General features: G+C 36.5%; 1 protein-coding gene across 3 annotated transcripts; it reads left to right on the forward strand.

Annotated features, from left to right (window-relative positions):
• LOC104449248 (calcium-transporting ATPase 3, endoplasmic reticulum-type) lies at nt 1–27,823 on the forward strand. Of its 3 annotated transcripts, XM_010063341.3 has the most exons (34): nt 3–201; nt 418–468; nt 567–600; nt 1,895–1,912; nt 3,148–3,284; nt 4,709–4,783; nt 5,560–5,605; nt 6,460–6,519; nt 6,619–6,699; nt 7,754–7,839; nt 8,667–8,768; nt 9,273–9,326; nt 9,786–9,887; nt 10,129–10,187; nt 11,723–11,867; nt 13,113–13,220; nt 13,773–13,925; nt 14,046–14,150; nt 15,088–15,284; nt 15,920–16,031; nt 17,713–17,811; nt 17,899–18,044; nt 18,162–18,219; nt 19,175–19,267; nt 19,681–19,731; nt 19,818–19,949; nt 21,921–22,022; nt 22,743–22,797; nt 23,695–23,780; nt 24,572–24,720; nt 26,333–26,438; nt 26,537–26,590; nt 26,936–26,984; nt 27,302–27,823. In XM_010063341.3, exons 1-34 carry the CDS (start codon nt 169–171, stop codon nt 27,367–27,369), a joined length of 3,006 nt encoding a protein of 1,001 aa, XP_010061643.1. In that variant the 5' UTR covers nt 3–168; the 3' UTR covers nt 27,370–27,823. The 3 variants fall into 3 exon arrangements, with proteins under 3 accessions (XP_010061645.1, XP_010061643.1, XP_039171914.1); XM_010063343.3 differs by lacking the exons at nt 24,572–24,720; nt 26,333–26,438; nt 26,537–26,590; nt 26,936–26,984; nt 27,302–27,823 and having other exon boundaries at nt 1–201; nt 21,921–22,017; XM_039315980.1 differs by lacking the exons at nt 3–201; nt 418–468; nt 567–600; ... (1 more) ...; nt 3,148–3,284; nt 4,709–4,783 and having other exon boundaries at nt 5,558–5,605; nt 6,460–6,512.
• The last annotated feature ends 63 nt before the right edge of the window (nt 27,824–27,886 follow it).

Below are 27,886 nucleotides of genomic sequence, written 5' to 3' on the forward strand. Positions count from 1 at the left end.
CCCTCCCTGCGCTCGCAGCATGCAGATCGAACCACCGTGTCGTCCCTGATCTTCCTCGTTTTCAGATCCAACACTAGACGAGACAGAAAACTGGCACCGAGCTAGTTCGCTTCTCTCTCAACCTCGTGCGTCGCGTGGAGAGGATCTTCCTTCCGCGCTCGTTCTTCGATGGAGGACGCTTACGCGAGATCCGTCTCCGAGGTGAGTTTCGCGACTTCCTCGAATTCGAAACTGGATCGCCATCGGGGTACATTGTTCCGCGGGATGGGGCGGTTCCCGTTTGGTATCCTTTTAGTTTCGGCCGCCTGATTTGAGGGTTCGGTCGTCTGTGATCGGGAGCGATCGGAGAAGGTGGAACTGCTCCTCGCAGCGTTGCAATGGGTTCGAATTCTGAAGCTTGATTGTTGTGAATTTCAGGTGCTCGACTTCTTCGAAGTGGACCCGAGCAGAGGGCTCAGTGATTCCCAGGTTTGACTCGTGAGCTTGGGATTTGCCTTCCGGCCGTGGAAATAGAGTTTCGGTCTAAATGAATTGAGCTTGATTTTGTCTTTGCCTTGGCGTGGCAGGTTGCGAGACACGCGAGGCTCTTTGGTAGAAATGGTGTGCCCCTTCGTCCTCACTCGAACTTCAATTATGATCTTTGAATCGAATCGGTTACCCTTTTCATCAAGTGCTTGGGCTGATTCTTTAAGCTGTTGCTTTTGGCCGTAGGTCTTCATTTGGCCACTTTGTTGTGTGTTTTGTGCCTCGCAATCAGTTGGCTCTGAACATGTGGGCAGATAAGCAATGAAATTTGAGTCACTTGTCTTTGGCATAAAGTGAAATAATTTACTAATGCTTGAGTTTGAGGCATCTAGACATAAGTTACTTAGGTGCACGAATGATAAAATTTCTATTTATCTATTTATCTGTTTCTCAGAGAATTCCTCGGAATAGGTTTGGAATAGAAATTCTTTTGGTAACGCAATTTAATTTTTCTATTTTTGGAGCAGATTTTTATTCCAGAAATAGATTTGAAGGAAAAAATAAGAAAGTCTCAATTTCTGAAATAGAAATTGAGAAATCAATTTCTGTTCCAGAAATTTTGTCATGCACACCCTTAGTAGTTGATGAGAAGGCACAAAGAACCCTTTATTCTTTTTCTTTTTTTTTTTTTTTGTCTTTTTAGCCACGGAAACTTGCTTTTGACGAAGGCGAAAATGTACCCTTAATGATAAGTGATGTATAAGAGAGATGAAATACAGAATGTATAGAGTATTGTATCTAAAACAAATGCCTCCGCTTGTCACCATAGTCTGATCTACTGTGACGTAGACTAGATGGCTTTATTTTTCTGAGTGGGTTCAAGGCGTTTAGTCTAAAACAATAGTTACAGTTTTCACTGATATGGGTGATGGGTAGGAATTAATTCGGCTTGACAGCCACTCAAGGAGAAGCAATGGCTGCTTAGTATTAGATTATTTTGGCAGAGGTTGTTGTTTGATTACTCGTAATGCATTTTGAGCTTCTTGTAGCCCCTTATTTTTCCTTTCTGGTTATCAAATTGTGTTTTGATTCTCCTTCTCTAGTTCAGTCCACGTTTTATTGTCAATCTTCTTGGCAGCAATTGGTGAGATGGAACTCATTTATTCTCTTTTACTTTCCATAATTAGTTTTTCTTTGTAGCTAACTTATATTTTTGGCAGAATCTTGATTTTAGTATCACATGAATGACGTACTTCTATATGTGACTGCAGAGTATAATGATAAACAAAATGAGTCAATGCTTGAAATAATATCTTTTGTTAGTTGTTTGTGGTGTAATCTTCTGATATGTGTATTATTTAGTTAGTAGTGCTTAAATCTTCTGACTCTTTGTTTTATGTGCTTTTCATGATCTGCTGATGGTTTTCAGTGCTGCCCAAAGAGGAAAGTAAGCATGTCTCTCTCCATCTCTCTCCAACCCCCTTCTCGAAAAAACCTTTTAATCAAGCAAGCGCATAAGTTGATCGTTTTTTTCTTCCTTGATCTCTAGCTTGTTGTCATTCTACGCGACTTAAGATTATGAGGAGTTTAGGGATTGAAAATCAAACATTTGTAGAAAAAACATTGAAGAAGGTCTGAGAATTAGAGGCGAGCTCTTTTTCTGAGTCCCATCCATTGTTTTTTCCTTGTAAAGTCCTAAACTTAAAAAATGCTGGCACACTTAATGCTTAAAATTGATTATACCATCTAAGCCTCTTACGATCAATGAAGAACGAAGAGGCTTGTGACAGCATGGTATGCCGTACTGCGTTAATAAATCACAATGCAAGAATTTTAAGCAAGAACAACTTCAAAAAATAAGGTCTTAAAGGACAATAAAGGCTTACAAATCCTCCAATTTTTACTCTGTGTGATTAATACAGGTACACTTATCTGATTGCATAATTGACTAAATATTGCCACTGAATTGAATCTGTCAACCTGATGAAAACTAAATTAGAATTTCCCCAAAACAGTCAGATTTTGGTAGAAACTATATTAAGTTGGAAGTATGTCTAGCTTAAAAGCTGGAAGTGCACTACAGCTCAGTGGTGAGTACCAAGTACAAAATCAAAAATCAGGATTGACATATGCATTTATGTTGAAGCAAATAAAATCAGGATTGACATTTGCATTTATGTTGAAGCCATATCAAAATTACTTTATGAATGGAGTGATGTTTAATTCTCATAACTAGAAGGAACTTGCAATATATTATTCTTGAAATGGGCATTCAACTTGGTGATAAAAGAGATAAAAGGAACTGAATTTATAAAATGAAATATCAACCTAGAATTACTCGTCAGACTATGTGTACCTGCAAACACAATATCGAGGTGTTACATGAGTTTGCCTTTTCGATCACTGGTGATACTTTGGTTCTCTGTCTAAGGAACATCCTGATGATAAGATTGTATATGAATAAAACTGTCCTAAAGTTCTTTATGCCTAACTCGATAGCATTAGTTAACAACATGCCCTAATCTTGTTTTGGTTTCAGTTGTTGAAAAAAATCAGTTTATTGGACAAGTGTGTCATCGATATTTCTTTTGTCTTATCCTTTATGGAAATGTCAAGGAATCACTTTAGTGAATACTGTAAAAGCTTATGTTCTTTATCTCTTGATTCTGATGGTTAATCCAGGGACTTCCTTCTGGAAATTGGTTTTGAAGCAGTTCGATGATTTGCTTGTGAAGATCTTAATTGCAGCTGCCCTTGTGTCCTTTGTTTTGGCTCTGGTTAATGGTGAAACTGGCCTAGCAGCCTTTTTGGAGCCTTCGGTAAAACTATTGTGCTATTAGCGTTGGTTGAGCTGATATTTCTGCATCCATCTTAAGTACCCTATATTATTTTCTCCATATGCCTGTTTAATGCCTGATGTGATTGCATTCTATGAGACATTCTCACCTACTATAAAGGGTTCTCGAAAGATGTTCAAGAGAAGCCTTTTCCTGAGACTTTTAAATCTTTAATATCATGTGCGGCTTTCCTGTGACTTTTGATAACATGTGCGGGGAGGGAGGGAGGGAGGTTTTTTCAATATTTTTGTCATAGTGAAATCAGCAGTTGTTTCATTTCTGGGGCTTTCCTTCCTGCTCTCACCTTTCCAAAAAGGCTTGCCATGTTGCTCTTCTTTTTTTCACTTGGTGCATCTAGAAGGAGCCCAAAAAAAAAAAAAAAAAAAAAAAAAAAAAAATTTCCAAGAATCTGAACCTTCTGTGGATTCTGTTTTGGCTAAATAAGCATTCTTAATGCTCTATACTTTTTCAATGAATTAGTATCTTCTTGTTAGTCTCTCTTTTTTTTTTCTCTGTTTAAGCATATTCCATTCTGCTCGAATAGTTTTTCTATTTCTAAACTTTTATTACATAAAAAAAATTTATTAAAAGAATGGTCTACTTTAATAGAAATGTACAAGAGCATCTGATGGAGGAAAAAATTACATAATACCCCCAATCTTGGGAAAAAGTAGAAAAAGAAGTTCCCAGCCATGAAAAAGATGTTTAAAATAGGAAGAGGAGAAAAATTATTTAATACACCCAATCTTGGCAAAAAGTAGAAAAAGAAGTTCCCAACAATGAAAAAGATGTTACTTACCTCTTACCAAAAAAAAAAAAAAAAAACAATGAAAAAGATGTTCGATATAGGAGGAACCATATTTTGATTTTTGACTTCTGTCACATTTCTTTTGTTGTGTCCTCTCCAAGTAATTTTGAGAAAAAGTGGCTGCACTATGAGACTTTTAGAGGTAGATAGTTCATCGGAAGTATTCCAAGAACTGAAAAGTTGGAGGACACCCATTGCGTAACAAGATTTATAAACGTAATGAGCTGAAGATTTGATTTTACAAGTTAAGGGCAAACACCCTTGCGATCCTTTATCTATAATCTAGTTCAGCTGAAACCATGTATCACCCAAAAGATTGCATGTGCAAACTAGCCCTTTTCCTTTTCCTTGTTTGCAAAGATGCTAATTTCTGGCATGGTGGGTATGGAACATTTCTAAATCTTTTTGCCTGCTTTGATGGTATATGAAGGTTAACTAGCATATATGTAATATCATGAATGTACTTCATTTTTATTGCTAGTGCATTGCTTGCATGGCTTAGGAAGTGGTGTTGTTTCTTTCTTTTCTAGTTTACTCTTTGTTTTGCCTGAACTTTTCCGTTCAAATAAGAGTTATGTTGATTGAATCACATGCACAGGTGATTCTGATGATATTGGCTGCCAATGCAGCTGTAGGAGTAATTACTGAAACAAATGCAGAGAAAGCTCTTGAGGTAAGTACCAAACTCAAGCTTATGTTACCATGAGTGCTAGGAAGTAACAGTCATAGTGACCCTCAAATAGAGAAATGCCTTGGAGAACTCCCCCAATATTGTGATCTGCAGAGAAAGCTCTCCTTCTAGTTCAGACAAATTTCCTTAAATAAAAAAGTACCCTGGAGGACTTCCTTTGTTGTATAAGGACCAGATCCAGTATATGTCCTGATATTAGGTAGTCTAATTTCCTAGACTAACTGGACTGAATATGTGATTTGTTTTTTACTGGGTGCAAGACTATATAAGTGATTGACTCTCTTTCAACCCAGTTTAATTGATGGATAGGTTACCGATTTTCGAATTATGTGACATACTTGATGGTGATGTGCGGCTAAAGATTGCATAGTTTTCACTGCTGTATTAGACTTCATCCAAGAATGTGAATTTAATGCTCCACTATTTGCATGAAGTCAGTGAGTATAGCATCCTATTGATGGTAAAGGTACTTATCTTATGACAATGATTTGGAATTAGACCCAAAGAGCTCCATTTAGGTATATGAGGGAGAAGTAATTGGCATGGTTGCTGATTCCCATCAGGCTATTAAGGCCTATTGTTGTTGGGCTTGAGTCTCATCTCCCCCTTCCCCATATCTGACTAGTGGGTATATCCTCTGTTCCTTCACTTTCATTGCAGGAGATGCCACAGTGACTTTTACTCTTCTCGATTTTCTTTTGTTGAACAGCTTAATCATTATCTTTTCTGATCTTTGATCCTTCACCCTGTCAATGTAGGAGCTACGTGCTTATCAGGCTGATGTTGCGACTGTGTTGAGAAATGGTAGGCATATATTCCAGAAAAGAGGATAATCTCTTTGCTAATTATGCTTTATTGTAGTGAGGTCCACCATGTATATTCATATTCTCTTTTTTAAGTAAGTGAAAGGGTCGCTTACAACATGTTGGAAAGTAGATTTACTTTCAGAAATTTCACATTTTGAAGCGTGTGACATTTTGGTTTTACCTCATTAGAAAAATTTAATTAGCAACTTTAAGGGTGTTTTCACCTGTATACATGATAATTTCATGGAAAACAGCAAAATCTTAGAAGTGCACATCAGAAAAATTGCTGCCTCAGGAATGCCGAGGAGGATGAGGCCATACGCATCTAATAAGAAGGAAACGAATTAGAGAATTTTGCTGGGCATTTTGTCTCAGTCATCAGGGTACATGCATATTGCGCATTCATGAAATACCTTAAATCATTTTTACCAAGTTATTTCCATTGAATACAAACTCTCAAAAGTATTTTTCGCTAGCTTCTTTTGGGTACTACTATGTAATGTGAATGTATTTCTATTCTACAAGAGTGTTTCACCTGTTGGCAAGCTCTGTTTTGTACAGATTTATGAAGAACTCTTGTTTATTTATAGTTCTTGGTATTTCCTTTCAATAATATTTTTATAACTGGAAAACTTTTTGTATTAATGTCCATATTTGACTCATAGGACACACTCAAATGAAATTTGCTTAGAAAAGATCTTTTGGGTGGAAAAAAGTACTTTTTCTTTTTGCAACAATGTTTTGTCTTGTGCTTTTTTGGCTTTGCATGTAGCGTTAGCAAAACCTTTTTATTGGAAAGGCCTCATGTCAACTTTTATATATCTTATCCTCACGGAAACTCTCTGGTTTCAGGTTGTTTCTCTATTCTTCCAGCTACAGAACTTGTTCCAGGAGATATTGTAGAAGTTAGTGGTCAGTTAGTGAAATATTAAAGTTGTGAAGATGGTTGACTTGATTTAGAACATAATTATCTCTTGAAAGCTTGACTTCTATTTTCTGTTTGATGAGCAGTCGGATGCAAAGTTCCAGCTGATTTGAGAATGGTTGAGATGTTAAGTGATCAGTTACGTGTTGATCAAGCCATTCTTACAGGTATTTTTTGCATTATATGTCTTAACTTCTCAGCTTTGTTTATTAAGCAATTTGGGGAGTAGGGCTGTCTCAGTAGAAGCTAAGAGCTCAGCTCCTGGCATGGAGCCATTTGGGCCTGATTTGTTCTGTTTAGGGGGAGATAGAACATAGGGAAAGACAGGGAGAACATACATAAATTCTTTGACTAGGATGGCTATTAGATGACTGGCTGATCAAAGAAAGGAGTGCGCTCAAGAAAAGACATACTAGATAATGCAGACTTGATCAAAAGTAAACTTTGACCAATTATTTACACATCTCACTAATATTTGATTTGCTTAATTGAACATTGTTAAGATGATTGACATGCTAGGTGAAGCATATCAATCTTCTTATCCTTGTCATATCCAATTCCTTTTATAGCTTTTGTGAGGAGCCTTGTTCAGCAGTCATGCATATTAAATTTTTGGCATGTATACTTTTCAGTTTGGAATCCTTCAAGGGGTAGTATATGAAGACCAGACACAGTTTCAAGTTTGAATAGACCCGTTCTTGAAAGGAATGATCTGGTAGTTTCATCCTGTTGTCTACTTTCAATAATTGAAAGTTTATGTGACTGAAGGGTAGGCTTGACTGTGGAGTTCATGTTGTCCTGTGAATATAATCTGATGCAATCAGTCCTTATGGCTTTCATAGATCTTGTTGTGGTGAGGTAAATTTTGGGTGACCTTTCTAGAACACATTTGGATATTCACGGACTTAGTCAAATTAGTAGTTTAAGGATCTATGTCTGGAAGAGATGAAGGGGCAGGAAATTTCAGGAGAAAAGAGCAGCAGTAAATTGAGCTAGAAAGTGACGTCCAATGCTTTAGAGTACTCTTTATCAGTAGAATAATTTATTTGTCCGTCTGCTGTTTGGTTGCAATAATCGCATCATTATAGATGTAATGTTCAGTTAAAGATGTTGCTTTTGCTTCACTGAAACATTATAGCCTCATCTATCCTGAGGAGGATTAAGTATTTGAAGTTTGAACATATGCATGCTTTAGCAGCTGAAACTGTTTCCTGGTGATAGGTGAGAGCTGCTCCGTGGAAAAAGAGCTTGTGTGCACTGTGACAACTAATGCTGTTTATCAAGACAAGACGAATATACTTTTCTCGGTAAAGGATCATGTGCCCAACTGCTGCATGGACATAATTTGGGACCAAAAGCATGTTATAGTGGATATATACGGCCATCTTCTGGAAATTACAGTCATTTTCTGTTTATTTTCTTTTCATTTTTCTAGAAGCCTGCATTCTGTTCCAGGGATTCAATGATTTTTAATAGTCTCCAGAAGTTTTTGCTACACAAATCCAGATGTGCATGCGAATTAAGCTAAGTTATATGGTTCTGATATAATCCGGTGTTTTGGAATCCTAATACATTACGCAGATGTTGACTTACCCAAAGATAGAGCTGCTCTTCATCTCGTGGTACCTTGTGCAATGTCAATATGCCAAATGAGTATATCTGAAGCTGTGCACTCTACAAACTAACAATATGGATTTTAGATTATTTCTTCTTGCCAACCATTTTGAGGCATGGGTGCTTACTGTATTATTTGCTTGGGAAATGCACACAAGCATTAGTAGGGGTACTCCGGCCAAGCTTGATGCTGTAAGCACAGTGACATAGAGAAATATTTCTAAATAAAAATGAAATAACAGGGAGTAAAAGAGACTTATTGACATTGAATCAGCCAAAATTCATCCAGAAAGTGCAGAGCATCCGATTTTATGTCTCTGCAAAAGTATATCTCCTTTTAGCATTTATCTTGGATTTTGAGACAGTGAATGAACTTATCCAGAAAAAACCGGAAATTAGTAGACTTTGTATCCCAGCTATAATTGCTTCCCACTTGCTCATGTGCTCTTCAACCATGGTAGCTCCCATGTTTTCTGTAGCGTGAATAGTATGATGTAATTTTGGATATGTTCACTGCCAGGGTACTGTGGTAGTTTCGGGTAGGGCAAGAGCTGTTGTTGTTGGAGTTGGTGCTAACACAGCAATGGGCAGCATACGTGATTCAATGTTGCAAACAGGGGATGTGAGTATACCAAGTCATCACCTGCCATTGTCACTTCATCCTTGGAATAAGTGTTTGGTTGTTAATTGCATGTGAATGAACCTTTGCCCCATTTATAGCATTTCTACTATTCTTGGTATATCTGGTGGTTAAACTGTTTGTTTGTCTTGCTTAAGAATATTCAATGTGCTTTGTCATTGGTTGCTTTGACTGATATTTTTGCTCAAGTGTTTCACGTAATATTTCTGCTATATTATCTATTAGTTGTTTGATCTATGAGTGGGCCAAGTTTTGTTTTGAGGCATATGTGGTTGATGACTGTTTTTTTTTTTGGTCTGAAGTGGTTGATGACTCAACTGGGCAAAACCAAGGAAATTTTTTGTCAACTTACCATACCTTGAAATTACCTCAGCATCAATTTAGCTGATCTCATGGAACTGTAGCTTTTAAACAACTAATTTATCCTTTCTGCTAGTTGAGAAATTGCTGTAATCTCTACCTGAACTTGCTTCCAACTGGTTGCAGGAGGCGACACCACTGAAGAAAAAGTTGGATGAATTTGGTACTTTTCTGGCAAAGGTGAGTTTTGGCTTTTTATTATCACTTGTATATGGCCTGCAATTTAGTGAAGTTCCTTGGTGTTTATCTTCAACATAAGAATTTGCTACTCACTTGTGACACTTAATTGGATGTATAAGGGGAGAAACTTATTTTACAGCTGGGTTTTGGGGGGGACCTGTTCAATTAGCAACTCTTGGTAAAACCCACTGTGGCACTGCCTTTGTTGTTGAATTACTATTTTATCTCCTTTGACCTGGCCATTTGTTGACCTCAAGTAATGATTTGGAATTGGTGGTTTATGCTTCCCCAGGTGCTGAAAGTGTCATTTTTGTCCTTGTCATCTTTGATACGTTGATAATGGTTTTGAAGAACATACATTCCTTCTGAATTCTTGAGATGCTGCAGTTCAATTTTTTCTTGATCTGATTTGGAGACATTAGTTCTTGCTCATTTCTAAACTTTGTTAGATGTCTTTAGGTCATTGCAGGGATATGTGTGCTAGTATGGGTTGTCAACATTGGTCACTTTCGTGACCCAGCCCATGGTGGATTTCTACAGGGTGCAATTCATTACTTTAAGGTAATGTTTTTGCGGATAAGTTACATTTCTTGCTTTCTTAAGAATGTTTGGATTCTGAACATCCTTGTTTGGAGGATTAATCAGAAACGGACGGATTTATAAATCTAGTGGTAGCTTGAACCATGTAGGAAGCTTTTCTGGAATTCGTTTGAGTTGTTCCAAAGTTGCATTGCATTTTTATGTTTAGTTCTATTGTAGTCTTACAAATAATAATTGAAGTTGTTTTCTTGTGCCTGTTCAGATAGCAGTTGCTCTTGCAGTTGCAGCAATTCCAGAAGGCCTTCCTGCTGTTGTGACTACGTAAGTGCTTTTCAGGGGTACAATAATTAGCAGCAATCACAGGGAGTTATAGAGTAATACCAGAAATAATTTTTTGTTCCTGCAATGGTGTCAACTTGAGCCAAATCATCTTCAGTATGAGCTTCTCAATATGGTAACTGAACATAAAAGTTTTCAAGGGCGAAGCCAGAACATGTGGTGCAGAACTAATTTAGATTTCCTTTCAGGGGTTGCAAAACATCGGATGCAAGTCCTTTAATGGTTTTTCTTTGTAAGGGCAAACCAAAGCTTAAGTTATGTGGATGCTTTCACCCTTCTCATGTTCAAATGGGACTTGATCAGCACATGGAACTGACGAGAGTGGAGCCACATGCACAAATAACCTGGGTTGGAACTAGGGTCTAATAACATGTTAGAAAATCCAATCCACTAAAGCTATTAGGTGAAGGGAGATTACATGTATAAAAAGGCCCACTGAAACCCCATAGACAGGTGCTGTGTGATACTTTAACAGTTCTGGTACCTTGCCTTGACCAGGACAAGCGAATAATAACGTGGAAGAAGAAGATACTTGCTCAATAATTTCAATTATTCTCTAGATTATGGCATTGTTGTATGGTAATGTATGTGACTTACTTAAATAAAGGACATCGCTTGAAAGTGATATTGCATAATTTTGCTGGTATGCCATCAGCATGAGATTCCCAAAAATTTTTGTCCTTGCTGATTGAAGCCAAGGTGTGTAGCATGTGCTTCTTCTTTGCATTATTATTTTTTCCTTTGCTCCTAAAAGGATAGACTGATTCTGAGATGTTATGCATGATAATGACTAGTTAAAAAACTGTGAGGTGGAGATCGTGCAATGCTGCAAATATGCCTTTATGCAAACTTATTATCATCTCGTATAAAAAATGTGGTGTGGTGCATACTAATAATCACTCTTTAATGTTTTCCATCATTATGCAACTTGGCTTTCCAATTATCATGTTCGGTTTTACTTACGGACATATGGAATCCAAAAGGAGTAATCTAAAATAGGTTGTACTGCTCTTGTATGAAATCCACAATAAGATCCTACGTGAAATTGACAATTTACTTCATTTACCATGCCTTTTAACCAGGCAAACTTTATAACATGGATTTGCGGCAGAAACATATGAAGCATGCATTAAAGATTATTAACGCTGCAGAAAGAACCTTAAAGTTGTAAGATTCTTATTTTGATAAAAAGGGAGGCATCCTTATTTTGTCAATTATAAGAATTCTCGCACATTTGAAAGGAAAGAAATATAGAAAAGGAACTTCAACAAAAGATCTAGGTTGATTCGGTTTGCATCATTTAGGAATTTCTCTACATGTTTATTGCTTAAGTGACATATAGTACACATAATCTACTTTATATGTTGCATCCTTGGAAGTGTAATAGATAGGGCAAATGCATACAGTTGATGTAACTTTCACATGTGATTTTGTGCAGCTATCGAGTTTCTTTTCTCCAGCATGTGAGACATTTAACCTGAAGTTAATCAAATGATGGTACTTAATCTTACTTTTAGGTGTTTGGCGCTTGGAACGAAGAGGATGGCTCGACTTAATGCCATTGTAAGAACTTTGCCTTCTGTGGAGACCTTAGGTTGCACAACTGTTATCTGCAGTGACAAAACTGGGACTTTGACCACCAACATGATGTCTGTCTCAAAGGTGATCAACACTGAACCTTTTCTCACCAGCTATTTGTTCTCCAATGTTGGCTGTTTTCTCTGCTTTTCTTGTAATCTTTCCTCTTCTTATTTTATTTTATATTATTTTATTGCGGTTTCCCTTATTCTTTGTTTGGATGCAACATGGATGAAGAAAATCGGTAGAAAATGCCTCTAATTTGAAATTTTCCCTCCTCTCCTTCAACACAAAAAATAATAATGTTTTTCAAAACTTTCCTTCTTCCCATTTTCCCCAATTTCTCATATATATTTGTATTCCGGTACCTTTAAGTATCTGCGTTGGGATATGAAGGGCTTGTGCCCAATACATGGTGTGTTTGACTTATAATGTCTTTTTATGGTGAGAGATTTTGGAGGCATTTTGACTGGTATTGTCTTTCTCTGATTAGATATTTTGGAGGCATTTGTTCATTTATTGATGATATGGTGTTGGATGATAGTATTACTAGATGGTTAATTACCAGTTAATAATTCTGATAAAGAAGAATAAATCTGAGCTTTACTTTCTTTTATTATCAAATGTGGTCTTCACATGGTGGAGAATCTATGAAAATTCAGGGTTTCCTTGAAATTATAGATATGAACCCTATCAGTTGATTAAAATATCATTTCTTAACAATCTGCCATAGACTTAATGATTGCGTGGCTATTTGTGCTCCATTGCAAGAAGGAATTGTATTTAGTAGTAGAGTTCTTTATCTCCTTCTTCTGAGGACATCATGCCATATGGTAAATTTGGTTCATTGTGTGTTTGGTTGTGGTCCTGGTTCTCTTTCTTCCTGCACAATTGCAGTAAACTTACTAGTTAAGGGTAGATTAAATGATCCATTTTGTGTCATTGTGCCAAAAATTTTATCCTGTCCCATCCTTTTCCTTTAATCATCCTTTGCTTCTTTTGTCTGATATTTGCTTTTCCATTATGATTGGTGCTCTCTGCCCAAAAACAAAAGCGATGATCAGTAATTATTTAAAGGCTAATACGCAGTATGCCCCTGATTTAAGTGTCTTGTTCCTATTGTTCTTGGTTATTTCAAGTGATTTTCCTTTATGATGCTAAAGAGAAGTTTTGTACATTTTCATCTCTAATATGATTACCCCGACCTAGAATACATTTTCACCTTTGCCAATCCCGAGCTCTATCATGCTTGTATGATCTCCACTGAGAATAATACTCAAGATGTATCTGTCATCTAAATGACACATTTTCCTTGTCGTTTTGGAACAGATATGTGTTGTTCATTCAGTCCACCATGGTGCAACACTTGCTGAGTACAGTGTCAGTGGGACAACTTATGCTCCAGAAGGTTTTATTTTTGATAAAAGTGGGATGAAGGTATTGACTTGCCTCATTTTCAATTATCAGAATGTTTAAACTGGAGGAAATATATTTTCCTCAGTTGTACCTTTGTGCATAGGACTATTTCTAGATCCTAGCTTTTGTGGCAAGATGTTGACATGTATTGTCGTTACTTTGGTTCCTTCACTTTTTTTTCTGAGTGGTTTGTTCACTTCTTATTGTGATTGTTCACACTTCTGAAATAATTCTATAGAGCTAGGTTTTGTCTTCTGAAAAGGGACCATCTAATTAGAGGAGCGGATTCAAGGTTATTAAATTGAAGTTGGTTTGGTGAAACATTCATTATTCTGCTAATATTACTTAAATTGTTAAGCAATGTTCTCATTACAGAAAACTCTGGGACTTTAACACCTATACGTCATAATCAGAGAAGATACCAAATAAACATGCTCGTGCCGACTTTGCTTTTGCTAGTTAGATATAATTAGGTGGACCCAGATAATCTGTTTTTAGACAATTACTCCGCTGGAGTCGGTGCCTCAGCATATCCTTAAAAACTAAGACTAAACATTCTTATTTGTGTTGCAGCTTGAATTTCCTGCTCAGCATCCTTGTCTTCTGCAAATAGCGATGTGTTCTGCACTTTGCAATGAATCTGTTCTACAATATAATCCAGACAAAGGAGACTATGAAAAAATAGGCGAGTCAACTGAAGTTGCTCTCCGAGTTTTGGCAGAGAAGGTTGGTTTGCCTGCCCTGTTAATAGCTGCACTCCCACTTCTTTAGCTTATTTTTTGCTTCTGAATGACATTGCCATTTTAAGGCAACTGTTTGGAATAAAATCTATTGTTTTCTTCTCAGGTTGGCCTTCCTGGCTTTGATTCTATGCCTTCTGCTCTAAACGTACTGAGCAAGCATGAACGTGCTTCTTATTGTAATCACTACTGGGAAAACCAATTTAAGAAGGTTTGTGATAGTGAAACTTTTGTTGCATGGTTTTCGCTCTTCATTTAGCTCATACAATTGATGTTAAAATAAATTTTCCGTGGTGAAGTAAATAAGAGAGCTAGGTGGTCGACCTCCTCCCTGCCCCCTCCCTCCAAACCCCACACCCCCTCAAAAAAGAAGAAGAAAAAAAAAAAAAAAAATGAGAGAAAAAAATTCTACAGTTTGTTTTGCAGTTCTTGTTTCACTTGTACATAAATTACTGTGACAAGTGAATCATGCTTATGCAGTTACAGATGTGAAGATTAGACCTGTATGAATTTGACATTATTCCGTTGGCTTCAATGTCTTGAAATATTTATCTAGAAATAAGCAGCAGTTTCTCTTGGAAAACTTGTGTGTTTGATGTGTACTAGGGAAAATAAGCTAATGAGCCTTGTGATAATTTTAGTTGTATTGGAGAACAATATATAAACCAATTTTCAACCTCAGAATGGTCAAGGTGCCTACAAATTATGGCTCTTTGCAATTAGGAAAATCAGATTGAATAAGTCATTGCTTGTCATGGGAAGTCCAGATTATGTAAGATAGAGATGAAAATATTCAACAGTCTAGAACGTGTGGAAAAAACTTGAAAATCAGTTAGATTGACGTCTCTGCAAACTGACATTGTCTATATCTTTTGTTTGATTGACCACATCAAAAAGTTTCCTTTCTTTAATGACTTCTTAATTTTTCCCTGTAGGTAGAGCTTTTAGATCGAGGTTTATTGGCTGTCATGGCTGATTAGTAACAGATTATCTTTAATTTATGCCTGTTTGAAGTTTGTCTTACCATTTTTTAGAAGTCTGGAAGTGTATCTGTGTATTAATCTTAGACAACTCTAATCTTGTACAAGAGTTAAGCAATATTTAGTTTCCCATGCAAGAAACCCAAAGTTGAGAAGGTCCTCTTGCAGGTTTCTGTCTTAGAATTTTCTCGGGACCGCAAAATGATGAGTGTTCTTTATAGCCGGAAAAATATGGAAGTAATGTTTTCAAAAGGTGCTCCTGAGAGCATTATTTCAAGATGCACTAGCATACTGTGCAATGATGATGGTTCCACTGTTCCACTGACAACTGATATTCAAGCTGAGCTAGAGGCGAGGCTCCACAGGTTAGTTGTTTGCTAATGTTCATTTACCCTCTGTTTCTTTCATCAAATTCCATTCTTTTTTGGCTGTCATGTTGTCCTGTCCAATGGGATGAATAGCTCTGACTGTAGAAGAGAGATTTTGTTCCTCTTTGGCTTGAAGTCAGTTGTTTTGGGGTACCAATGGCTATCTGCTATTACTGGCAGTCATGACAATGATCTGGTCGCCACAAAACTTTACATGTACTGCGGATTTTCCTCATTTCTTGCATTTGTTGCAGCAATTAGTCAATGGTATATATGTTTTCTGGGTTAATGTGAGCAAATATTTTAAATAATGCATTGAGAACTTCCTTTTGCAAGTGATGTAAGTTCTTCTAGAGCCACCTCATGCCTTCAACTGCTGCTTAACTTACAGATCAGTCACTTTCACTTATTCGAAATTTTGGCTGATGACCATGGATCAGCCAGCCAATTACACCAATTTTCTCTACATGGCTTGCAAATAAAGTATTGGGCTCTTATGGTTGAATGGATGCTGATCTTTATTGGTGGCTGTTTCCAGTTTGAGTGGAGTACAACAGTCAAAATAAGCTTTGGCTTTTGCATCAGAAATTTTTTATTTGAGCCTTCATATAAGTAACTCATTGGTGGATCAGTTTCGCAGGAAAAGAAACTTTAAGATGCTTGGCACTGGCCTTAAAAAGGATGCCCTTGGGCCAACAGACAATCTCTCTTGATGATGAGAAAGACCTGACATTTATTGGAATGGTAAAGTTGCTATGAAAGGTGCTTGTGTTTTCTAATATTTTAAACATATTTCCATGTGCAATGCACCGTTCTTGTGTGTTGAGTTATTTATATCATTCTTGAATTCTGTTATGCTACTGATCATAATTCAGATTTCTGTTTACAAAGCTGATATTAATGCACCTGTTGCTGGATTAGTTTATAAGGCAAAATTTTGTAGCTTTGTTATACTTTTGGGCTTGAGGAGGATGCTTTATTAAGGGAGAAATATAGACGTATCTTATGTTTCACCCAACAAGAAGTAAAAGCCAAGAGCAGCTTGTCATGTATTATGTTGCATCTTGTTTACTTTCGGTTTTAAAACAACTGTTGATTTTATTTCTCGGGTTTATTTTTCTTTTTAAGTTATGTATATTTGTTAAATGCTATTACATTGTAAATGGGATGCAACTTGGTGCTCTTTATTAAACTTACTATCTTATTTGAATAAGTATATTGTAAAAGAATCTCGTAGATTGCCCCAACTTCTCTCAATGAGCCTCAAAATGTTGTTGAGTTGTGAATCAAGGACTTTGCAAATAAGTTAGGACTCTTGTTTCACAATTGACATGGAAATTAAAAGCATGAAAGGTATCTAAAATACCTCTGTTTTAACTTAACTTTTACACTAGGGTACCAGCTTTTCCTTCTCAAAGTAGATGAGAGGTTCTTTTATTATGTAGGCAGAGATTAAGTTTTTAAGTTTGATGCATTTGAAGCAAGTAATAAGAGAAAGTTGCAGGTTGTCTCACTGTAATATCCAGGTTCTGGGACATGGAAAGTAGTCCTTTGTTGGAATTCATATCTCTACTTTCATGTTGAAGGAAAGGAAAAAGATAAAATGAATGATAAAAGCTTTTGGACTTAGCAGAATCCTCAGAAACTGTGTGCATCATGCTCTCATCTGAAGTGCTATGTATTCATGGTTTAACTATCACTATAATGTTTCTCGCTGAAATAGAAATTGGCTGACTTCTTGTGGGAGATAATTTGCTATCCTTGATGAACAATGAAAGAAATGTCAACTTCTTGGAAATCTAAACTGGTTCTACTGCATACTGTCATGAAGAAAATTTATTTATTGTGTCAGGCTTTTGTGTATTATTCTGGCTTTCGCACCAATTATTTGTTGGCCTTCAACTTTTACGAATTTGCCACATGCTCTTTTCCTGTGTAATTTTTATTTGCAATTTGTTAACCATTGCTCTTGAGGCACTTGTTGAGTGACTAATTCAAGAAACATATTTTTCCAATGCATTTGCTGTTCTAGGAAACATATATTGCTCAATGTGCATGTTAAGTAACTAATGAAGTAAGTAATTGATTTTTTGAAAGTGGAACTTCCTTATAAAGTATTCTTAACAATTGCCTCAAGAGATCTCATTGACAAGATCCTTTCTATATCTTTAAAGACGGAATTGGCCGATTGCCCCCAGAGATCATTGACAAGATCCTTTCTATATCACTAAAGACAGAATTGGCATGAGAACTTCTGAAGAAATGATGTCTTGTATTTCTTTTATTCAGAGTTGTTAGTTTCATGCGGTTTGGTCCTTGTAACTCTTGAATGGCTTGGGTTCTTGCCTCCAAGCTCAACCTTCTAATTATTTGGTAGTATTTTTTGGTGGGTTTTCCTGATCCATATTTTCGTGTATTTTTGAAGGTTGGAATGCTTGATCCACCCAGAGAAGAAGTCAAGAATGCCATGCTTTCATGCATGTCTGCTGGAATACGTGTTATTGTTGTGACTGGGGACAACAAGGTGACTGGAATTAGTTGTACACATTATTAGTCATGGTGGATGGAAGTCATGTTTCTCACATGTACTGATAAGATTTTTCTATACCAGTCCACAGCTGAGTCCCTGTGCCGAAAGATAGGCGCATTTGATCACTTGGTGGACTTTGCGGGACATTCCTATACTGCATCTGAATTTGAAGAACTTTCACCTTTACAACAAACAATAGCTTTGCAACGAATGGCTCTCTTCACCAGGTATATTTTCTTTATTACTTAAAAGATAATGCACTAGATATTATTGCCCATCTCTGATTTTAAAGATAGTGTTACAAGCTTCAATGATAGATGCTAATGTTTTGTACTGTACTTCAGGGTGGAGCCTTCTCATAAAAGGATGCTGGTTGAGGCCTTGCAGCACCAGAATGAAGTGGTAGGCTAAAGTGCTAACTATTGGTGTCTTTGTGAATACACGAGCAGAGACAGTATATTGATGATCGTAATTTTCTTTCTTTGTGTACCACAAGCTTATTTGCAGAAAACAAAGATTCTTCATGAAAGAACTTCAAGAGAAATTATTGCACTTTTTCTCATGCTGCTAATCAATAAAATGAGCCCCCCCAGTAATATCTGCTCTTCTATTAAGTATGATTCCGATATTGGTCCTTACTGACATGCAGAATTTCAAAATATTACAAATTCTATAAATATTCAGTACAAATGACTCAACTATCCTAGCTGCTAAACTACTCATTTATATATGTATTTCTGATCTGTTGAGTATCAAAGGGCTCGATTCAGTTTGTGATTATTTTTGCTTGCCTATATTCATTATTTTATTTTGATATTCTAGATCTCCTGTAGCACACTCTTCTGTATAGTCCTGTATGTGTGAATTTTACTCCTCTTCTGCCATTGTATCCATCACCTGTTTTTTTTTTTTTTCCTTTTTATATGATCAAGAGATGCATAAAAAAGAAAACAGGCTTACTATAACAGTTGAATTTCCCATAATTTTCTTGTTAGTCTTTTTGATTGGAAATTCACCTTGTAAACCATTTCCAGGCAGGGAGCATTGACTTTGCAATTTCTTGTTACTTGATGAGCTTTTGTTTATAAGTATGGTTTTTGCTGGATATAAGTAGCATGTCCAACTCATTTGTAGAGAACTTTATTGGACCCTTCTGAAGCAATATAGGGTGAGTAGTAGTGACTAACTGATGAGTGCAACTCACAGTGATTCTTCTAGTTGTTATTGGAACTGAAATAATGTCATTGACAAATTCCTTCTCACCCTGTGTTAACTTGGGTGTGGATGTCTGTTGATCAATTTGCCTCCTACCTACCTATCTTTTATAGCTGATCTGTCCGACCTATGTATGCTTTAGGTTGCAATGACGGGTGATGGGGTTAATGATGCACCTGCTCTGAAGAAAGCAGACATTGGTATTGCAATGGGATCAGGAACTGCAGTTGCCAAGGTAATTTTGAGTAATAACTTTTCCGCCAGTAGTTAACATTAAAGAAACAAAGCCTTTTGCAAGAAGTCAACCTTGGCTTACCATGTGGATGCAGGAGAAGTTTGGGCTTCAAAGTCTATTGAATAATGTTTTCAACCATAACCTTAGATTACACATGGATATTTTCTCATTCATCTGCATGTACAAACAGCCAACTATTATTGTTTCATTCTCTGCATATTTACTGGATAGAGTTCATGACTTGTCAGCATCACATGAGGGTAGTTATGTGATGCATAATCTATTGCTATATCAACTTTATGTTTTTGAGTGATTTGGAGCAACTCATGTTAGTAGGAAAACTCTGCAGTTTTATTTTCCAAATGATTTATGGGATTTCTATTTAACTTTTTTATGGTCTCTTGAGCTTGCAGAGTGCCTCAGACATGGTCTTGGCCGATGACAATTTTGCTTCCATTGTTGCGGTAAGTTTATTGGAAAGAAGCTTCCTCGTTATAGACAAAAGGTTATTTTGTGTGTTTCCACTTCCAAAACATTTAGTTTCTTGCAGGCTGTTGCAGAGGGAAGGGCAATATATAATAACACGAAGCAGTTTATCAGATACATGATATCATCAAATATTGGTGAAGTCGTGTGTATTTTTGTGGCAGCTGTGCTTGGAATTCCTGATACCCTTGCTCCTGTGAGTATTTTCTCATTGCTATAATTTATTATTCAGAGTCTACTCGTTGACTGTTTATTTAGTTAGAGGAAGGAATAGTTCTCTGTATTGTCTGCTCGCATCAGTTCATTCCCACAAGATAATAACTGTGTATCACAACCTTGCTTGAATACCTAGACTGTAGTAGAAGTAGTATTTGTCATTTAATATCTGCATGTCCTCAGGTTTTGGCTTTTTCGTTTTCCTTTTACTTTATTCTTTGATGATGAGGAACTCCACCTTGATGGATGTACCCTGGAACAGTGAAATACCTCATCGACCTTGTTAGAATGTCAAATTAAAAGCTTGAACTGTTAGGTGGATGGAGATTACATTAATATGAAGCTCAGTTAAATGCTATAGACATGCCATGAAGGATACTTTAAGACCCATTCTCAAGTGCAGATGGACTGAAAACAACATGTGGAATTGATGAATGGTGAGCTTCTCAAGCAAAATAAACTAGGCAGAACCAGGCTCTGATAAATTGTTAGAATGTTTAACCCAAAAACTTAAGCTGTTAGGTGGTGGAGACTGTAAATAAAAAGCTCATTTAGACCCCATAACAAACCATGCTGGATACTTTATCAGACTCAACTAAACGTTGGCTTTTTATTTGTCCACCACAAGGATTTTTACTTTCTTGAAGCATTGATGGATAAGGTTCTTTTGATCAATAAGGAAAGGAAGCGTCTGTTGAAATTGATATTAAGGTGATGCTTTTCCATGGAAAAAAAGATTTACTTGCAATTTGGGCCATGTAAGAGGATTAAAACACTTAAAGCCTTATGCTGTGCTCAGGAAATTTTCCTCTCTTGTAAATGCTATAATGCACTGTCTCCACCTAGTGCAGAATACCGAGAGAAAAACCATGCTTTTGTTTTCTTTCCTAAAATATGTAGAATTATTGTACTAGTGATCACGAAGGCATGCGACAACCAAATATCCCATACACTGGCAGTAGCAAGCTGGAATGAAAGTGTCTTCTCCCTCTTCGTGCAAGCATCGTGCATGAATTTGACATGTATCCTCTCGTTCAAAGGTGTTAATTCAGAGGATTCTCTCGTTGGTGTTTAGTATTCAGAAAAGGGCCTCAAGGAGCAAACTTCTTCCAAATGCTTCTTGTGAAAACTTTTATTGCTAGAATTATTAGGTGATGGCAGTGTCTGTCAAAGTACAGCAATGGCTGAAGCCACTGCTGTGATTGCATAAACATGTTCCTGTCTTTCATGGCCAGATCTGCCTGGAACTTGTGCAAGATGGGTAGAAATCACATGCAATCAATTCTCTTGTATCTCTCAAACCGTAGAAACGCTTGATGAGAACATTTCTTCTCAAGATACTTTAAGTGAACCAATTGGTGTTTGCTTGTTCTCTGCCTGGCAAAATCATTCTATGAAGTAGAATTTCAAAGGCTTGAATTGCATGTCATGCCAATAAGGTGTTAAATTACCTGTGCCAGTGTTGAATCTCACCCAAAAGGAGATGTTGGCCCTTCTAATTCATTTCTGAGTTTGTACGTCTCTTAGTGCTGATAAGCTATATGTGGACAACTTATTGATTCCCCTCTATAGATTTCCTTTTTGCGCCGTGCTGTTTGCCTATATTTCCTTGAAGCTAGTTAGAAAGAAATTATGAAGAAACTTGTGTGTAGAATTAAATGTCAATATTTGAATGTGTAGAAAGGTTTTAGGTGTCCTGTGTTAAGTAAGAGTCAAACAGCACATGAACCCAGTTTCGAAAAAGCAAAAAGTGCTTAATAAAGGCATGGCCTAACAGATTATCATGACTAATTATAGATTTGTTTTAAAGAAATAACTGGGGGCATCTTTAAGCACTCTGAACACTCCATTTCATTGTGACATGAGGAATGTAGAATTTATTAGATTTCTTTATGATCTACTTGATTGCGACAATCGAGTTTTTCATGACAGTTTTGCTTAATTTTTCCAGGTCCAACTCCTATGGGTCAATTTGGTTACTGATGGATTGCCAGCCACTGCAATTGGCTTCAATAAACAAGACTCTGACGTGATGAGAGCGAAACCTCGTAAGGTTTGCGTCCTTTGCATTTTCACTTCGAACGTTAATCTCAATTTCTTTTTATAACTGTGTTTCTGTTTCTCTACTTGTTAGCGCGTTTGAACAAATAAAGTTCTCATTTTTTGTCACTCTAAGATTATGCTTGAAGTCCTATTTGACTGAATCTTGTGTATATTATGGCTAATGGTAATTGCCATGTGGAAAAATGGTTTTGGTAGTAGATGGAAGTAATAACTCATCATATATTAATGATGAGTATTTTTTTCTGAAACTAACTTCATTTTCTTCTATGTACCATTTGGTTGTACAATCAAGGCACATGCCTTTACTCTCATTAAAACAGTGTCTTTTTGGTATTTTGTAGCCTGTGGTGAAGGAATTTCCGATACTGGAAAGGAAAGGAGAGAATGAATTATGTTCATGATTCTAAGTAGATGCTACTAAAATTGTGATGTCAAATTCTCTAGGGAAAAATATACTTTTGCTGAACTAACTTCTGTTGCACTTTGCCCAGAAAATTGAAGTAGGTCACTTTGCTGCTGGTAGCTTATAGCATGTTTGGTTTTGTCCTGATTTGAACTTTAAAATGTGCAACCTGTTTTTGGCATGAAAATTACATGCATTACAAGTTCTTTGTAAAACCATTTTTATATTGCATTTGATGTTTAACTTGGCAAGAAGCTCCTTGTTTATCCTCCTCCAAATTTTATTCATCTACCCTATGATTTTCAGGTTGGTGAAGCCGTGGTCACTGGATGGTTATTCTTCCGTTATTTGGTTATTGGAGGTTGTGCTTCCTAGATCACATTTCGCCTGTAACTATTTTGTCTATGTGCTTCCTAGATCACATTGTGCATTAGTGAAGAAGCTGTGTGATTTATGAGAATCCTATCAGGTGCCCAACTACAAAACACGTGCTTTGTCAAAACATCATAAGGTGAAAGCGCATCTTTAGTTTCTCCTAAACCATCAGGCTGATGTTGCATTCAGCGACAATGCCATCATCCGATGATAAGAAAGATGGATTTCTTTGTATTTTTCTGAAACAGGAAAAGATGGATTACCACGAGATTAGGAAACATGAGAAATTATCTTTTTCTTTTCAAGGATCAGTGACTTATGTTATTCTTATGCTTTTGGATGTGTCCTCACACACATTCTCGATGTTTCAGGAGCCCACAAATACAAGATTTTCTAAAAGCATTGACATGCAAGATTCATAGAAAAACAAAGAAACCACAAGTATTGGGCCAAACGTTTCATAAGATTGCATGGCATGGCATGTATCATAATAAATCTTATACAAAGTCTTCATTGGTTTATATGTCATATGGTTTCTGCAATCTAGTTTGGTGTCGATGTATGCTCTCATTGTTTATTTGGTAATTAAAAGACATTGGCATGGTGGTGGAACTCAATGTCACTTGATGTATCACATTATTGAAATTTCTTTTGGGCAATAAGAGAAATCAAGCACTACTGGCTTAGTCACACATGATATGGCAGAGGACTGTTTGATATGTACTATCTCCTTGAGTTTTCAACCCAAATTTATGCTTTATTATAACTTCATGCTTAAATGTGTTTCGAACTTTTCCTGATTTACACCTTCCTTATTAATGGTTGAATGTTATTATACATGTCATGATGATAACAGAAGCATATTTGTATCCGTGTGCTGCAGCCTATGTAGGCCTTGCCACTGTAGCAGGATTCATTTGGTGGTTTGTTTATGCGGATAGTGGTCCCAAGTTACCATACAGTGAATTAGTGAGTGTTCCTATTCTAGTGTCTTTGCATATTAAATGTTATAATTGTGATTATAGCAAAACCAACATTATGACATTTGCGTTATTTTCTTTTTGCTTTACAATATACATAGGTGACTTGCATAGGTAATCCAGAATTCTGAGTCAAATAGATGCAATAGAGTGGATATCATTGTTTCATTTATACCCCACCGTTTCCTCTCTCTTGATGATCCTAGAATATTTATAAACATGTTGAGATATGTTTAGACATGTTTATAGATGTCTCAACACATTTTTACCTGTTTATTATATATATAAGAGTGGATATCTTAAATGCATCGTGTTATTAACCCCATTTAATAAGCTTATTGTGTTCACATTTCAAATTTGTGACATGATTAATAAATGTACCATGAAAAGATTAGACCTAAATTTGACACAATTACGACATTGACACACCGATTGCCAGCCCTAGATATAACCTCCTTAGTTTCCTCTCAAGAAATTTATTTGAACTACGCCTTCCATGGTTATCTGAGGAACAACCTTCCAGTTTTTCTTACTTGGATTGCATAAAGTTCCTATCTGCTGTGAAGATATCTTTGATGGGACTGATTACGAGGCAAAGCTGGAGTCTTTTATTTTATGTCTTTCTTTTCTTTTATTGAAAAGAAAAAAGAAAGAGAGCTTGTCTCTTTTCGAGTCACGTTTTTAGCTGAAACATACTGCTTTGGCTTTTTATGTTTTGGAGATAACTTTTACATACTTAAATTGTCTTTTTTAGAAGCGTTAAATGTGCATTTATTTCAGATGAATTTTGACACTTGCTCAAAAAGGGAGACGATGTATCCATGCAGCGTATTTGATGACCGGCATCCTTCAACTGTATCGATGACTGTCCTTGTTGTCGTTGAGATGTTCAACGCCCTGAATAATCTTAGTGAAAATCAATCTCTGCTGTAAGTATCCAGTTCATCTTAGATCTTATAAGTTCTTCCTTGATATCTGGTATCAGACTAGTCTATTTCTCATCTTTTGCTAGTGCCTGAAATGTTGTACCTTTAAATTGATACATGCTTGGGAAGGTTATGTCAATCTAAGGTATATTCAAGGAAGCTTTTAACTATAATGCTTGATTTAGTTCTTTCGGTTGATCTCATCTGCTAATCACCCTCAAGCGTTTACTCTCACTGCATGATACCCGTAACAGAATGGTCCTGGACAATAATTATTAATAGAAGATCTTGAAGCAGATGAACTTAATGTCGCAAAAAAAAAGTGTATTTACAAGACTATGTGGCATTATCAACATGGATGATGAGTAGGGGCATATCTTGGTTACAGGAAATTTTAAGTTCATGATAAGAAGCTTGACAAATCTCTTTGGAATGTGCTCGGATGTACAGCACATGATGATTTCACCAATTGGCAGGAAATATCCTTTCCGCTCACAACTCGTCTAGTATTTAAATTGGTTATATAGCACTAGCTAAAGTAGGAAATTGTTAAAATTATGACATAGAACATCAAAGGAACTTTTGATTTCTTTGATGGTGTCAGCTAACTTAGCCGATGGAATTTGCCTTCATCAAGAAATTTGTGTCTTGGAGGATTACAATGGAAAGGAATGCTGTCCCCCTATTTGTCCATCCATGCATTGACCCTAATATATAAAAAGTTCTCTGGATATAGCGTCTCTTTGATATTTTATTGCTACATCCATTGGCTGTTTTAGGCCTATATGATGACCTGATCAAGTGCTGAAAACTAAAAATTAAGCATTGAATAAGATCAGGTTTGTTTGATAATGAATTAAATTTAATTATTTGATTATGTAAAAAAATCACTTAATCTAGTAAGAAGAGAGAGTTACTTAATTTGTCCAATAGATGAGTAATAGATGGTAATTAGAATCTTGAAATTTTTTAGATACAACGTACCATTGATGGTCTTTTTTCTATGTTTGGTAAGAGATTAATAACATTCAGCTCTATAACCCACCCACACATGGCTGTGCTGGTTGAGGCCTGGCCTCCTGACCGCCAGGTCAAGGGTTCGACTCCCAGAGTCTGCCACAACTCCCAGAGCAGTTCCGTGACTTAAGCGGGGGCCCCAGCTGGTGGGTTGCTCGGCTAGTCTCCCCCGAGGTATAGTCGGTGCTGTGCTCCCGTAAGGTGAGCTAGGCCGGATCCTCGGCATAAAAAAAAAAAAAGAAAAAACATTCAGCTATAAATTTTAATTACTATCAAACAACTTTTTTATTTTATTATTCAACAGTAAAATGATAAGCACTTGAGTTTTATGCTTAAATTTTCAACACTTACTTTTCAGTTTGACCAAGCAGGCCCTTAGTTTTCTTGCTCCTAGACGACAAAAATGTAGTTGTCTTTACAAAATTAAATGCATGTCACTTGTAAGCAGGTTGGGCTTAATATACTGTGTAAACAGTATTTGGTGGACAGAATGCTGTCATTAGTTTGTTTGCTGATATTAGCCCTGCAGCTTCTTTTACTTTTTCCTTGGAAAAAAAAATATAGTTCCTGCTAATTTTTTCTTCATGTTTAATTATAGTATTATTCCGCCATGGAGTAACTTGTGGCTTGTTGCCTCCATCATCCTGACGATGCTTCTCCACATTTTAATACTATACGTGCATCCACTATCCGTCCTTTTCTCTGTAAGTGGCTATTCATATTGGCCCATCCGAGATACTGCTGATAATTGAAGAGAATTTATATATATTTTCTTGATAAAATTGAATGAAATGCATTGCAGGTAACCCCACTGTCTTGGGCTGAATGGACTGTTGTTTTGTATCTTTCCTTCCCTGTAAGTAGTGCTTAACATGTCATCTGCTAAATGCGAATCTCTCTTTAGATCCCAATGAAAAACTGCAAACTAATAAAAGTTATGTAGTTGATATTTTGCTTCCTTTCTGCTTTAGATGCTTTCATTTGTTCTTTTTCTCATTTCAAGATTGACCTTCTAGTGGTCAGTTTTGATCTGAGAACAGATGAGGCCTTTATACATTTTCCCATGGAATTTGCAGGAGAGATGCTTCCTGTTCTCCTACACATTATTGACCTAATTCTTAGTTACTGATCTTGAATTCATTTTCATGAGTAAAATTTTGATCATTATTCCCTAAATATCATCATGTAATATCAACTGCAGGTTATAATTATCGATGAAGTCTTGAAGTTTTTCTCAAGAAATTCTTGCGGTAATCTTACCTACACCATACTGTTTTTTCCATATAGATCAGATAAACCCATCATTAAACTGGGATAGTACATAGACAAATACCATAAGTTTAATGGTGTTATGCAGCCTGTGAATCAGCTATTTTTATCCGCCTGAAGTCAATTGAATTTCATCTCTTGGGAGCCTTGCCATAATTAGTGTAGTATTTAGTATTTAATTGTAACTGACCTTTAACTGCTTTTGCCATCTCTTTTAATTACTAGAGTTTAGTCTTTCCCCTGCCTGCCAGGTGTTTGCTTTGATAATATGCTTTACATGGCTTTCCTGTATGAACAGGCATGAGATTCAAATTGAGACTAAGGCGAGCTGAATTGCTTCCTAAACGGGAAATACGTGATAAGTGAAGATACAAATCTGTGACATCCAATCCAAGTTATTTATACACACTACTTCCTATGGAAGCAATTTTGGGTAACATATCATACACCATTTGTGGAAGTAGCCGCATTCTGTTCATTGTGGAGTCTCCGTTCCAGCTTTTGTCTGCTTCAGAAAGTTACTGTGAAAGGAGGGACTCTGCAAGTTTTGAGACTTCCTGTCTAGCTGTAATTTGAAGAGGTGCAATGTTGTACTATATGGAGAGGAAACAGGCTGACAGAAAGATGTAATCTAAATCTCACACCACAGTAACATTATAAACTCCCTTGAACGCTGACAAACAGATTCGAGCTGTGTCTTATGCTGTTTGCCCAATACTGCCAGTCAGTTTCTAGCTTTTTTAAGGCTGCCTGTTGCTGGAATTATAGAGGCTAATTTTGAGAACAGTCAAAGCTTGAGCAACTGGGTCAACTGAGTTAACATGGGCTACTGCAGTTTCTATATACTCAAATTGATTGTGAATGATAACTGATGTTGGCTAAG

Source organism: Eucalyptus grandis, chromosome 6, assembly GCF_016545825.1.
Source record: "Eucalyptus grandis isolate ANBG69807.140 chromosome 6, ASM1654582v1, whole genome shotgun sequence".
Taxonomy (NCBI): Eukaryota; Viridiplantae; Streptophyta; class Magnoliopsida; order Myrtales; family Myrtaceae; genus Eucalyptus; species Eucalyptus grandis.

What these genes read in the sequence shown, in the direction of transcription:
- LOC104449248 (XM_010063341.3), top strand. Translation starts at nt 169, where the DNA reads ATGGAGGACGCTTACGCGAGATCCGTCTCCGAG. An exon ending in TGCGACTGTGTTGAGAAATG is followed by an intron (nt 5,606 to 6,459) that starts GTAGGCATATAT and finishes CTCTGGTTTCAG; the next exon opens with GTTGTTTCTCTATTCTTCCA. An exon ending in ACATGATGTCTGTCTCAAAG is followed by an intron (nt 11,868 to 13,112) that starts GTGATCAACACT and finishes GTTTTGGAACAG; the next exon opens with ATATGTGTTGTTCATTCAGT.